This window comes from Gossypium raimondii, chromosome 1 (genome assembly GCF_025698545.1).
Source record: "Gossypium raimondii isolate GPD5lz chromosome 1, ASM2569854v1, whole genome shotgun sequence".
Lineage (NCBI taxonomy): Eukaryota > Viridiplantae > Streptophyta > Magnoliopsida > Malvales > Malvaceae > Gossypium > Gossypium raimondii.
The window spans coordinates 8514577-8528931 of record NC_068565.1 but is presented as its reverse complement, the minus strand read 5'-3'; the positions used below and the strand labels follow the sequence as shown (position 1 = coordinate 8528931).

The window sequence follows — 14355 nt, the reverse complement described above, 5'->3', positions numbered from 1 at the left end:
CAAATTATTTTATATCATACGTGGATGTAATCTACTTTTTAACAAAAAAAAATTATAATTATTGATTGAGTCTTAATTCGATTGGCATCAGTATTGTTGTTAGTGCAGAAAGATACGAGTTCGAGTGCGCTGAAGCACATTATCCTCCTATTTAAGAATTAGAAAAGAACATAAACAATAAAATTTTCCATTGGTTATTTTTGTATGCGACATCTTATCTTTCTCCTCTTAAGCTATACTAACAAATCACTGACATATATGGATACCACTATAGCTCCATCCACTTCAAATTCTATCTGTCAGTAGAATGAACTTTCTTTTCTAATCAATTATCTATTCATGTGTGTTTGGTCCAACATCCATTCTTCATGATCGTCAATCCAGTACCATTAGAGATCAACCTAATAATTTTTTTATACTAATTTATGTATTTAATTTGAAAGTCTTATCAACTTCTCTCTCTCTCTCTCTCTTCTTTTTTCTCGGAAAATTGTCTCCGAGGCACTACATAGATTTAATAAAACCAAAGCAACATGGAAATTTTAGTCTAATAATGTCAACATTCATTTCCACATGAAAGGGGATGAGGATAAGGTTGTAGGAGCATGAAAAATGTTGAATATCTTAAACGTATATTTCTTCATTTGGTAGGCAGTCACACTAAATAATGGTATACTTTTAATGAGGGCAAAAAATATCATTTCTAACTTATGCTTCTTTTCTTGTTTTTTTTTTTTAAAATTTTCATTGTCTCTATATATTTTTTTAGTTTTAATATTTTAATAAAATAATTATTACAAGTATTAAACTGAAAGAAAATCCACGCATTTACATAAGGTGAGACTCAAACTTGAGATCTTAAAGTTTCTAAGGTCTCGCATTTAGTCAATCTTTGATATAGAAGAAACTTGTTGCAATGTTATGGATTGATTCTCATTAAAATCGTAAAAGAAATAAGCCCAGTTAAGTAAATTCTGAACTATTTTGCTCACATTTTTTATGAGAGTTGTGAAAAGGTTTTGAAGCAAAAGGAAAAAGTAAAGGAAACCTACTAGATGGAAGTGTATACAGTTGAGCAAAACATCATATTGGATTACTATTTGGTATTGAAATAAAATGCACACGTTTTCCTCTTTCAAAACAATCTTTCTATTTGTCTTGCCAGAAACGTATAAAGGCATCTTAATCGTCATATATCCTGTTGAATGACTTTCTAATTGCCTTATTACCAAATAATTTATTAGAGCAAAAAAAGTCCACTGGATACACTAGTGAAAGTGACTTAACTATCGGCTGATCGACCTGAAACCACAATTAATAGCATAAAATTATGTTTAAGACAATAATTAAAAGGAGCCTCTCGTGTCAAAAACTAGATCACACTTTGTTTGCATGGTGTAGAAAGCACATTGCACAAAATCCTAGCAAGTGCAACTCTTTTAAAAACTTAAATAATTATTTCATTAAATTTTATAAGTGTTGGGATATACCACATAACTTATGTCTTATACCATAAAAATCATTATGGAGAAATATACCACCACTTAAATTAGGGTCGACAACAATCAATAAATTTATTCATCATTTTCAATATATATATATATATAGAATAGCTTTAATAAGTCTTTTGGTCTTTAATGGTGATGTCCCCCCTATATATTGAAATGATGAGAAGTTTAAGCTTCAGCCAGTAAAAGGAGAGGTCCAAACCTTGATGAAAAAATATTGGTGGAAAGACAAGAAAATAATTGTAGATAAGATGACTGAAGTTTTCATTGAAATGCTTGCAGCAAACATTACAGCTAGCTATAATGTCGAAAGGACTTTCCATTGGCAATGAAAGCCTCTTATATATATATATATATATATATATATAAGCCTGTTCTCTGATAACTTCTTTAGACGCGTGTTCTATGCTTTAGCCATTAGTTTCTTTCAGCCAATAGTATAAATTTCTATTATATATAAGCCTGTTTCTCTGGTTGTATATACAATGGGTTTATTATTACTTATCAGTCTTCCCTTCACAATTCCCATAAAAACCCTAGAAATTTATGTTATTTACTGCATTGCTTTTTCACTTATAACTCTTCGTTTCTAACAGCTTTACCCTCTCGTTTTAGTACTTTCATTCCCTTGCATTTCAATCCCTGTATGTTTAGTTAAGTAGGGGATTCTATGCAATATATATTTTTTGAATTCAAAGGTAAGTGTTGACTATATATATGTGTGTGATTAAGATAGATTATTTATTTATTTATTAAAGTTCTTCCTACATTTAGCTATATAGTGCTTATCTTCTAAGTGAGTTTCATGATATATAAACAATTCAGCATAAAAGCCCTAAACTTATTTTCCTCAGCCAATGAAACAAATCTTAGGAACCAGCTGAAAAACACATAAATCCAACAACTGAGAAAGGGTTCCATATAAAGTGGGGCAAAGAGAAAAAGACCCAAAAACAGCTTAACACAAAATGACCACACCAAAGTTTACTACACAATATGTCACCTAGATTGGTCATCCAGTATCAAAGGAATATTGCTTTAAATAAAAGTGAAATATTCTTATGCTTAGAATGTATCCAATTATCTGCTACTTTACCTTTAATCATTAATTTCCTCAACTCCAATGATGTGAATTGCAGAAATGGTTTGTGGGGTTTTTCTTCTCCTTGTAGTTGCTTATGAGCTTGCATTGTCAGAAATCCGCCAAGGGAGATAAGGTGAATACACACAAATTCAAAGCTGATATCCATCAGGTAATTTAACGAGGAGAATTTGATACATAACTTCACTTCATTTAACCATATATGCACCTTTCTATACCTATAGCTAACACAACACATTTTGTTAAGGTCTCTCATGGCCAATTAGGAAAAAAAAATTCTAACCTCATTCAGGGAATTGTATTGGAGGAATTAAAGGATAATTCATAACTCAACATGAACCACTACTAAGATATCTGCAAAACATGGAATCTCTTTAAATCATATGTATATGTATATGTATATGTATATGTATATGTATATGTATGACAGTAAAAGGTTAAAATGACTGCTCTGGATGGCTTTGCAAAAGCAAGATCAGCTCCAATGTTATGAGTAAATCCATATAACCATACAAGGATAACTATTGTTGCTTGGGAAATGAATACAATGTTCCCTAATTGTCATTTGGAAATTAGTTGACAAAAGGGGTCTTTCACTGTTTGTCATGAAAATGAAAACAACTCAGTAACTGCAGACATATCAAAACATATAAGAAGCAGTAAGATGTAGGACATATTGATATGTACTATATATAATATTTATATGGTTTCACAAGGACTACTGACAAATTTATAGCAAGAATAACACCTGGAAAGATTCAGTTTCTTCAATTGTTTCTAAGATCATTGAACTATAAGTAATTCATTTTAGGTATTATGCATATCCATGTGATCATTGGATCATTTTCTGCAATTTCAAAAGTTCTTTATGAACATTTGATTTTACAATTCATATAAACGGTAGTAGTTCTTTTGATTGAGTTTTAACTACTTACTCCATTTTCTTTTGTCTGAGCAGGATCGAGAAGATAGTGAGGCAATGGCAATTGAACCACCATTTTTTGAGAAATACAAGGCCATCTTGCAGAGCTCTGCAAATGAAAAGGAGAAACCTTCCACGGTTGAAGGCTTTGAAGAACTTGAACTACCTCTGATTGATCTTAGTCACTTGAATCTTGGACCACTTGAGAGACAAGAATGCATAGAAAAGATGGGTCAAGCTGCTATTGAATGGGGTTTCTTTCAGATTGTGAACCATGCGGTTCCAGATGAGCTTCTAAACAGGTTGAAGCAAGAACAAATCAAGGTATTTCAGCAGCCTTTTGACAAGAAATCTGAAAACAACTTTTTGAATTTATCAGTTCAAAGCTATCGTTGGGGGAACCCTCTTGCCACTAGCTTGAGGAACCTTTCATGGTCAGAAGCTTTGCATATATCTCTCAAAGATATCTCAAAAATGGATGAATACAATAAGCTCAGGTACTTTTTTTATTTATTTTATATTATCTATATTATATTATTTTTCCCACCATAGTCGGACTTCATTGTCTTTACATGAAAAATAACAAGGAACAACTTTTATAGGCTATTCAACCAAAAAGAAAAAAACAAAAACAAAAAGTAATATTGTTCAAAAAATTAATTGAAATTAAGCTTAAACATTTACACATATCTACAGCTAGTCATTCAACTTTGAGTTTCTCCATTTTAGTTCTCAAAGGTATTATTTTGGACACTAATTTATGCAAGAACAAGCTTGGGATTGATCAGTTTAAATGAGGGCTGAATTTGGGCTAATACTATTCTTAATTATTGTCTTGTACACCTGTTTTGATACATCTAATACTTTATATATGATTATTAGCTGTGATTTAATGGTATACTGCTGGTTTATTACTTCGTTTATCTTTCATAAACTTATGATATCAAATTGGGGTACCTTCAGTTTCCAATTTTTAAAATATATTAAAACCCTAGAACTGTTCCTGTTATAGAATTACTTGATATCAATTTAGGAGAAATAGCCCTATTACCTTATGGTTTAAGTTCTTTGCACTTAGCTTATCATAAGATCTCCACAGTATACTAAGTTAAGTTCTTAAATAGAATTCATGATTTAGATTTCAAGGGACAGAAAGATACCTAAATTTGTATAATTTCCAAACCCCATATGGTCAATGTTACACATTGGACTCTCAAACCTCATCTTAGTCCCATATATCTTGTACGTAGTTGCTTGGTATAATGTCCTTATGCTACCACCTACCTGCCAAACACGTCGTAGGCCCTACTGGTGGCGCTATTTCGATGGCACTTCAGATCAGATGCCATCCGCCATGGCCCCCTGCTGTTGTCTTCGCCACCTTATCAGTGTCACTGTGGCTTGTCTTACCCAATGTGCTTTTGAATTTGCAAGTGACAGACAGCATGGATTGAACTTCACCCTCATAAGACAGCATGATCCGTTAATAGGCTCCAAAACCTATGATTAATATCTATGTATGCAAGATTAATGATCGAATTATTCTTTTTAATTTTTGGTCAGGTCAACCATTGAAGAGTATGCAGAAAAAGCTAATTTCCTGGCTCAAAGATTGGCTGAATATTTAGCACAAAATTTGGGAATCAAAGCAAATTATTTCCAAGAGAACTGCTCACCAAGCTCTAGTTCTCTTCGAATGAACAGATATCCTCCCTGTCCATACCCTTCCATGATGTTTGGTATTATCCCTCACACTGATACTGATTTTCTAACCATTGTATCCCAAGACCAAGTTGGGGGATTGCAGTTGAAGAGAAATGGAAGATGGGTTAGTGTTAAACCCAATCCTAAAGCCCTAGTTGTCAACATTGGTGACTTTTATCAGGTAACATATATACTTTTTCCAAAATAGATATTATTTTTAATATGAAAATTTGGTTTAGTTAAAAAGGTTTAAATTCCATGTGATGGTGTGTTGCAGGCATTGAGCAATGGGGTATACAAGAGCATAACTCACCGAGTGATTGCCAACCAAGAGACAGAAAGGTACTCAGCGGCATACTTCTACTGCCCCACCTACGAAACAGTGATAGAAAGCTGCAGCAAGCCAAGTTTGTACAAAAAATTTAGTTTCAAAGAGTATAGAGAGCAAATCCAGAAGGATGTTAAAGCTACTGGGGACAAAGTAGGGCTTTCTCGGTTTCTTTTGTGAATTGGAAACTTAAACAAAAAAAAGAGAAAAAGAAATTCGTTATTATTATTCATGAGCTTGCTTTCGTAAGTCGCTGCCATGACAGCTTAGCGATGCCATGACAGTGATGAGTCTTATAGCTAAGCTACTCCTTGACTCTTGAGTGACACTTTCTAAAATAATTGTACTTAAGTTCTTGCAGGCTTCAGCTACGGCTAATTTGGCTGTTGTTGCTTTAACATTTTCTGCAACAAGAATATATATAAAGCATGGTGAAATAAATTATATATTTTAGTGCTTTTAACTTATTATATATTACCAACAACCGCCTTTTATGGTTAATTCAAATTTCCTATAGGTACATGATGGAAAAATATGGATATATACCTTAAATTAAAAGTAATTTAATTTGGCTAAAATTTATATGATTTTAATTAGTAAATAAAGTATGGGTTAAATGTGTAAATTATCTAACTAATTTTAATTATTGATGGGCGGATTAGAAATTAAGGGTAATGAACAAAATTTATATATTAGATTATAATCCTAAATTACATACATAATTTGTATGTTAATTTAGAATATCAAAACCACAAGATTTTAATATCTCAAAGATATCAATGGATTCAAGTACGCATCCACATTTAGTTTTAATTTTTATTTATTCTTAATGATCTGACGTGACAAATCTTGATTTACAGTTTTAAGTTTACATCAAGGTTTTGCGGTTCTAACAAGGGGCATCCGAGCCTCGTCATGTTGAATCATTGAGAATGAGTTGTTTTTATTAATTTTGAATTAATTCATTCCTCGGATTTTATGTTTCAATTATACACATATTAGATCCTTCGGATTTACATTAAAAGTTTTATGGTTTTAAATTTTAGGGTTTGAAATATTTGTATGATCTTGAAAACCAAATATGGTTGAAATTCTTGTTGGCTTCAATTGATTTGGTATTGTAAGTTCATATACACGCCACTATGGTTTATAATAATATATGCCTCAATTTATATGTGCAATTGAATTCTTTTAATACTAGAATTGAAGCTTCACGAATGAATTCAATAGATATATTATCGACCTTTCTGTTATTGTTTTATTCGATAATGGCTATAAGTTTTGATCTTCGAATGTCATATTTGATTTTTAATATTTAATATATATCAAGTTGAGTTAAGAATAAGGTTTTGGGTTTTTGATTGAGTCATTTAGACAATCTTATTTTAGGTTATTTCAGAAATTTTAGTTTTGATTTTTTACTTTACGAGAATTTTAAATTTGAATATTGGTATGTTTATATATATGCATGTAATTTAAGTCATGTCAAAGCAAGGTTAATATTTAACAAAATTACATATGCAATCGTGGTAATAAACATGTAACTTATTGTTCCACATTTTCTTATTGTCAATATTTGATTACTACGCCAAGATATCACTTACAAATTAATATTTTATCTAAAGATGAAATATTAATGGAGCGATCGATATTTTGAAATGAGATTTACCTTTATTCAAATTATTTTGGTTTAAATTTGAAATCTTATGTGAGCTTGTTTTGAATTGATTTAGCTACTATTATACCTGTCAATATCACTGCATGCATTGAAACATTCCGGGGCTCTATGTCCGATAAGATTACCAAGGGTAAGGAATTTATGATCGACATTAAAAAGGGATTTGACAAGAACAAAAAGGCTAAAATTGGCACATTCTTAAAAAATCTAAATTCAATGAGATATATAAAGAAAAATAAGAAAGTTGAAGATACGACACTACAAAAGAAACAACAAAAGGAATTAACTAAGAAACAACAAAAGGAATTAACTAAGTATGGTTGTTTCTTTTGTGGTGCAAAAGATGCACTTCTTAATTTTGTTTGTTCTGAGGTTAATTTGGGTTTCGTTTATTTCACTAAAAATGACTTTCGGAAAATGATTTCTGGAAAATGATTTACTTTTCTGGAAAAGCTAATATTTTCTGGTGTTTGAATGATTCTGTGTAAAATATTTTCTAGTGTTTGATAGACTTTCTGAAAGTATTTCATAAAAGTAGTTTTCAATGAAACAAACAATATTTGAGATTTATGATAAAGAGTTTAAATGAAGTAATGAATTAATTATTAAGTGATGTTAAGGCAAAATTATAGTAAATAATAAATCTTCATGATGCTAAGGATTATGTAACATTTCACTAGATGTAGTCTTAATTGAAGGTTTGTGTAGGCGGATAGTTAGCTAGGATCAAGTTAGGGAAAGGTCGAGTTGTGTTCTAACCGCCAATGTTGTATTTTTATTGTTTTTGGCGCCATGATTGGCGGACTGTTTGATTAATTTGTTAAGTCTGTGATGATTTTGGTTGAAGGGTTCGCCCTTGGCGAAGTATAGGTTTGTGGCCTTTATGTCCTGGTGTGGTTATTAGGAAAAACTGCCAATCAGTGTTTTCTCTTGTTAAGTTTTGTGAGATAGATCCTTCTGTTTGTATACGCCAGAAGTGGATGTAAGATAATGGACTTGATAGTTTCTATTTGAGCATGTGTGTTTATCGATCCATTTTAGTTGAGTCCTTGCTAAGATTCAGTTAAAAATTAACTAGAGTTTTATGATTTTTTTATTGTGTAATATACTAAGAATGATTATGTTGGCCACACTAGAGTATGTGTTAGTTTTGCAAGTTAGCTTCGTTTAGTTCCGTGAGAGAGCTAGGAGCTATAAATATTAGTGGGACTTTTGTTTTGGGGATTCTTTTTCCCTTTTCTCTTACCTTGTGATACTCTGATATTCTGCTTAAGAAGAATTCTGTGTTGGAGAGGAATCAACAAGTGATTTAATAGTAAGAAAGGGTTGTGCATTGTAGCAGTAGAGATAGTGTAGCAAACCTCGTTAGGATTATCTGTGAGTATCCAGTTTGTTCTACTCTTCTCTGTGTTTCTTTCTATCTTGGGTACATCACTACGTTTTGGTTGTTATAGCTTAGAGTTCATGTGAGACCATTGTCATGGAACTTTGGGAATTTGATGCTTATAATCATCTGAGTGTGGATGTTGTGACAGGAAAAAGATACAACTTCCTTGGGGTGTAGACACGGTACCATTTATGATGAGCCACTGATAAGACATGTTAGTTGCAAACCAAAAAGGCAGATGTTCTAGACCATTGGTAGGACTTGTTAGTTGTTAACCTGTTTGGTGGCCATTGGTAGGGTATATTAGTTACTAACCAGTTGGTATGAGTGCCAGGTTTGGTAGGGCATGTTAGTTGCTAACTAAACTAGCGATATGGGTGTTGCCTACGGTAGGACATGTTAGTTGTTAACCATGGCAAAGAGCCTTGAACTGATGGGAACATGCGTGTGTTTGAAATGATGAGAAATGTGATATATGTTTTGATATGTGAAATGGGGGATCCGAGATTTAAACCAATGAAGGATTTGAAAAAAGTATGTTAAAATAACTCTGTATGTGTTATATGTTATGTATTGAAAAGAGTAAGTTAAAATAACTTTGTATGTGTTATATGTTATGTTTTGAAAAAAGTGAGTTAATATGACTCTGTATATGTTATATGTTATGTATAGTTGTTGATAGAAAATAAAAGTTGAATGTTAAGTGATACATTCTGGTCACTGTTTATTGTGTGGAAATTTAGAGTAATTGTTAAGTGTTGGTAATTGGCGTATAGAATCCGCCCTAGTAAAAGTGAGTGCCAAAGGCGTGTATGAATTACTTGATAAGGTGTATAATATGCAAATGTAAGTGCTAGTAAAGATTGTGTTTAGTGGGGAAAAATCAGTTCTGATAATGTAAAAGTTTCGTATGGATGTAAGGAAGAAAGTATGCGCCCGATATTAGAGTTCGCTTGGAAATGCTATCCGCTATGGTTAAGTATTCGCCAATTAGTATGAGAGTATCTGCCCAAGTGTCTAGGCATGTGAGATATTGATGTATTAGTTTAAGAGAGTGTATATGCAGTTGTTGTATTATTCTTGCTTCTGTAATTCGTTGACCGGCATCGCGCATGTGCGCATAAAACAATGAATTTATAAAACAATTTTTAAAGCTTGATTTTACTGCAAGCGTACAAGTCAATTGTAATATTTATAGTGTTAGAATAGAACATCAGAGTATTCCAAGGACTGAACCCAAAGGAGATGGCGATTGAGTGATAACTAGCATACACGATATAGTCTAAGCGACTACTGTTAGAATTGAGTGACCCAAATCCTTATTTAAATTAAATACTGTGGTAAAATAACATAAAAGTAAAATCCCTATAGAATTATACTTCTTTTATTTTATTTTAGAATAAGGTTTTTTAAACCTTATTAAACTCCATCTATTTGATATTATTAGAATAAGGAGTTTCACTCCTATTAGAAAAAGGTTTACAAGCCTATAAATAGGCATAGTCTACTTCTCTTGTAATTAAATTTGAATTCGACATAGTGAATTTCTTCTCCTCTACTCATGGTTTTTTTCCCGAAAGGGTTTCCATGTAAAATCTGTGTGTTCTTTATTTTTCTATTTCTTTTTCTTTGCTATATATTGTCATTATCGACATTATATTTTTCTCAAATTGGTATCCGAGCTTCCGGTTTGTTCATCTCAAATCACGGTAATGACGTCTTTGAAGTACGAAATTCTGCTGTTGGATCGCAACACCAGATTTGCGTTGTGGTAGATAAAGATGCAGGAAATTCTTGCACAGATGGACTTAGAGGAAGTCTTACTAGGGGTAGATAATATGCCTTCAACATTGACGGAGGAAGAGAAGAAGTGCAAAGATCGAAAGGCGTTAACACAGTTACATCTGCATTTGTCTAACGAAATTTTACAGGATGTGATGAAGGAGAAGACCACCGCTGGATTATGGAAGAGGTTGGAACAAATATGTATGTCGAAAACTCTAACTAGCAAGCTGCATATGAAGCAGCGTCTTTATGCTCATCGTTTGGAGGAAGGTACATCTGTGCACGAACACTTAACAGTGTTTAAAGAAATTCTCTCAAACTTGGAGGCCATGGAGGTTCAGTATGATAAGGAAGATCTAGGGTTGATTCTACTTTGTTCATTGCCCCCGTCTTATTCAACCTTTAGGGATACGATTTTATATAGCCGCGAGTCTCTCACAGTTTTTGAGGTTTATGATTCTTTAACCTCGTATGATAAGATGAAGAATCTTGTGGTTAAAATCGACTCTCAGAGAGAGGGTCTTATTTTTCGTGGGAGACAAGATCAGAATGTTGATGATGATCGTGGAATGACACATGAACGGAATCCTCGCAGTAAATCTAAGAGTAGATCGAAGTCTTTAAACGGAGGTAAAACTTGTAACTTCTGCAAGAAGAAAGGGCACATTAAATTTGAGTGTTAAAAGCTACAGAATAAGATCAAAAGGGAGGCTGCGAATCAAAATGAAAAACAACTAGAAAATTTCGGTAAAGCTGATGTTGTAGAAGACTAAAACGATAGTGAACTTCTAGTCGCTTCTGTCAATAATTCTAAAGCGAGCGAGGAGTGGATCCTTGATTCGGGTTGCACCTTCCACATGAGTCCCAATCGGGATTGGTTTACAACTTATAAAACAGTGTCTGAAGCTATTGTTTTGATGGGAAATAATGCTTTATTTAGAATTGAAGGTGTTGGAACAATTAGAGTTAAGATGTTTGATGGAGTCGTCAGAACACTTAGTGACGTACGACATGTTCCAGAATTAAAGAGAAATTTAATTTCGTTAAGTACTCTTGATTTAAAAGGGTATAAATACACAGCTGAAAGTGGGTTTTTGAAGATTTCCAAAGGTTCCCTCATTGTGATGAACGGGCAGAGAAAGACTGCCAAGTTATATGTTTTGCAAGGTTCTACTGTTACTGGTGATGCAGTTGCCTCATCCTCTTCCTTGTCAGATGATGACATTACTAAAATTTGGCATATGTGCCTAGGGCATATGGGTGAGAATGGTATGGCAGAATTGAGCAAAAGATGACTTCTTGATGGGCAAGGAATTTGCAAACTGAAGTTCTATGAGCACTGCATTTTTGGGAAGCAAAAGAGAGTTCGATTCACCAGAGGAATCAATAACATGAAGGGAACATTGGAGTATATTCATTCTGATCTCTGGGGGCCATCCAGAGTGCCTTCGAGAGGTGGAGCTAATTATATGCTAACTTTTATTGATGATTTTTCCAAAAAAGTGTGGGCGTTCTTCCTGAAGCAGAAAAGCGATGTGTTTTCTGCATTTAAGTCTTGGAAAACCATGATTGAAAAATAGACGGGAAAGCAAATAAAATACCTCCACACAGACAATGTCTTAGAGTTCTGTTCTGATGAGTTTAATAAATTGTGCAAGTCAGAAGGGATTGCGAGACACTTGACAGTTCGTCATACTCCACAGTAAAACGGTGTTGCAGAACGAATGAACAGAACGATCATGGAGAAGGTTTGATATATGTTGTCAAATGCCAACTTACCAAAGTCATTTTTGGCCGAAGCAGCCTCTACTGCATGTTTTTTGATCAACCGATCTCCATCCGTTACCATTAAGAAAAAGACTCCACAAGAGGTATGGCCTGGTAATCCTGCTGACTATTCTGATTTAAAGATTTTTGGTTGTCCTACGTATGCTCATGTTGATAATGGAAAATTGGAACCAAGATCTATTAAATGTGTTTTTCTTAGTTATAAAGCTGGTGTTAAAGGGTATAAGTTATGGTGTCCTAAAAATAGAAAAGTTGTGATTAGCAGAGATGTTGTTTTTGATGAAACTGCTATGCTACCTAACTTATCTCTTAAAGACTCTTCCAATAAAGAAAATCAAAAGCAGGTGGAGCATCAGATTAATCTAGAATCTACAATAGAGTCGACTACTATAGCCAGTACAAAAATTCAAAATAGAGTTGCTTCTTCACCACAATATTCTATTACCAAAAATATAACTAGAAGAGAAATTAAACCTCCAAAGAAGTATGCCAAAACTGATCTAGTTTCTTATGCTTTAAATGTGGCTGAAGATATAGATGCAAATCAAGAGCCATCTAATTATTCTAAGGTGGTTAGTAGTGAAGACTTAGAAAAGTGGATGTTTGCTATGTAAGAGGAGATAGAATCACTACACAAAAATAAAACATGGGATCTTGTGAAACTTTCTAAAGGTAAAAAGGTTGTTCGTTGTAAATGGGTGTTTAAGAAGAAAGAAGGGACTCCAAGAGTTGAAGAACCCAGATATAAGCAAGGCTTGTTGCAAAGGGTTGCAGTCAAATTCCAAGAGTGGACTTCACAGATGTGTTCTCTCTAGTTGTGAAGCATAGTTCAATTCGAGCTTTGCTTGGTATTGTGGCCATGCATGATTTGGAGCTTGAGCAGTTAGATGTAAAAGCTGCATTTTTGCATGGAGAACTTGAGGAGGATATTTACATGCAACAACCAGAGAGTTTTACAGTCTCAGATAAAGAGGACTATGTTTGCTTGCTGAAAAAGTCCCTTTACGGTTTGAAACAATCACCAAGACAGTGGTATAAGAGGTTTGATTCCTTTATGACTTCTCATGATTTTAAAAGAAGTAGCTTTGACAGTTGTGTTTACTTTAAGAAAAACAGTGATGGTTCTTTTGTGTATCTACTCCTTTATGTTGATGACATGTTGATAGCAGCGAAAGATAAAGGAGAGATAAGAAATGTCAAAGCCCAACTAAATAAAGAATTTGAGATGAAAGACTTGGGACCAGCAAAAAAGATACTTGGTAAGGAGATTCTTAGAGATAGAAAAGAAAGTAAATTGTACCTAAGTCAGAAGGGGTACATTGAGAAAGTTCTTTGCAGATTCAGTATGCAAAATGCTAAGCCTGTTAGTACTCCTTTAGCAGCCCATTTCAGACTTTTATTGGCTTTGTCTCCACAATCAGATGATGAGATTGAGTACATGTCACATGTTCCATACTCTAGTGCAGTAGGATCTCTCATGTATGCCATTGTTTGTTCATGTCCAGATTTATCATATGCAGTTAGTGCAGTTAGCAGATACATGGCGAATCCCGGTAAAGAATATTGGAAAGCAATTCAGTGGGTTTTAAGATACTTACGAGGTACTACTGATGTTTGCTTACAGTTTGGAAGAACTAGAGATGGAGTCATTGGGTATTTTTATGCTGATTTTGCTGGAGACCTTGATAGAAGAAGATCTCTCACAGGTTATGTCTTTACAATCGGAGGTTGTGTAATCAGTTGGAAAGCCACTTTGCAAACTATAGTCGCTTTGTCTACCACTGAAGCTGAGTACATGGCGATTGCTGAGGCTTGTAAAGAAGCTATTTGGTTGAAAGGACTCTTTAGTGAACTCAATGAAGACCTTCAAATCAATACAGTATTTTGTGACAGTCAGAGTGTCATCTTCCTTACAAAAGATCAAATGTTTCATGAGAGAACAAAACACATTGATGTTCGATATCAATTTGTTCGTGATATTATTGCTCGTGGTGATATTGTTGTGAGCAAAATTAGTACTCATGAAAATCCTGCAGATATGATGACTAAGTCACTTCCTATAACCAAGTTTGAGCTATGCTTAGACTTGGTTGGTGTTCATTGTTGAAAATAAACCCTTAAGGGGTTTTATGGAAGAGGTGGAGAAACATGTT

General features: G+C 33.6%; 1 protein-coding gene across 1 annotated transcript; it reads left to right on the top strand.

The window, feature by feature from the left end:
- The first annotated feature begins 1987 nt into the window (after positions 1 to 1987).
- On the top strand, positions 1988 to 5989 carry LOC105787191 (gibberellin 2-beta-dioxygenase 8). The gene is made up of 5 exons (XM_012613628.2): positions 1988 to 2206; positions 2648 to 2761; positions 3569 to 4029; positions 5096 to 5417; positions 5514 to 5989. The coding sequence occupies exons 2-5, from the start codon at positions 2687 to 2689 to the stop codon at positions 5742 to 5744; spliced, it is 1089 nt and encodes a 362-aa protein (XP_012469082.1). The 5' UTR covers positions 1988 to 2206; positions 2648 to 2686; the 3' UTR covers positions 5745 to 5989.
- The last annotated feature ends 8366 nt before the right edge of the window (positions 5990 to 14355 follow it).

What these genes read in the sequence shown, in the direction of transcription:
- LOC105787191 (XM_012613628.2), top strand. Translation starts at nt 2,687, where the DNA reads ATGAGCTTGCATTGTCAGAAATCCGCCAAGGGAGATAAGGTGAATACA. An exon ending in TCAAAGCTGATATCCATCAG is followed by an intron (nt 2,762 to 3,568) that starts GTAATTTAACGA and finishes TTGTCTGAGCAG; the next exon opens with GATCGAGAAGATAGTGAGGC. An exon ending in GATGAATACAATAAGCTCAG is followed by an intron (nt 4,030 to 5,095) that starts GTACTTTTTTTA and finishes ATTTTTGGTCAG; the next exon opens with GTCAACCATTGAAGAGTATG.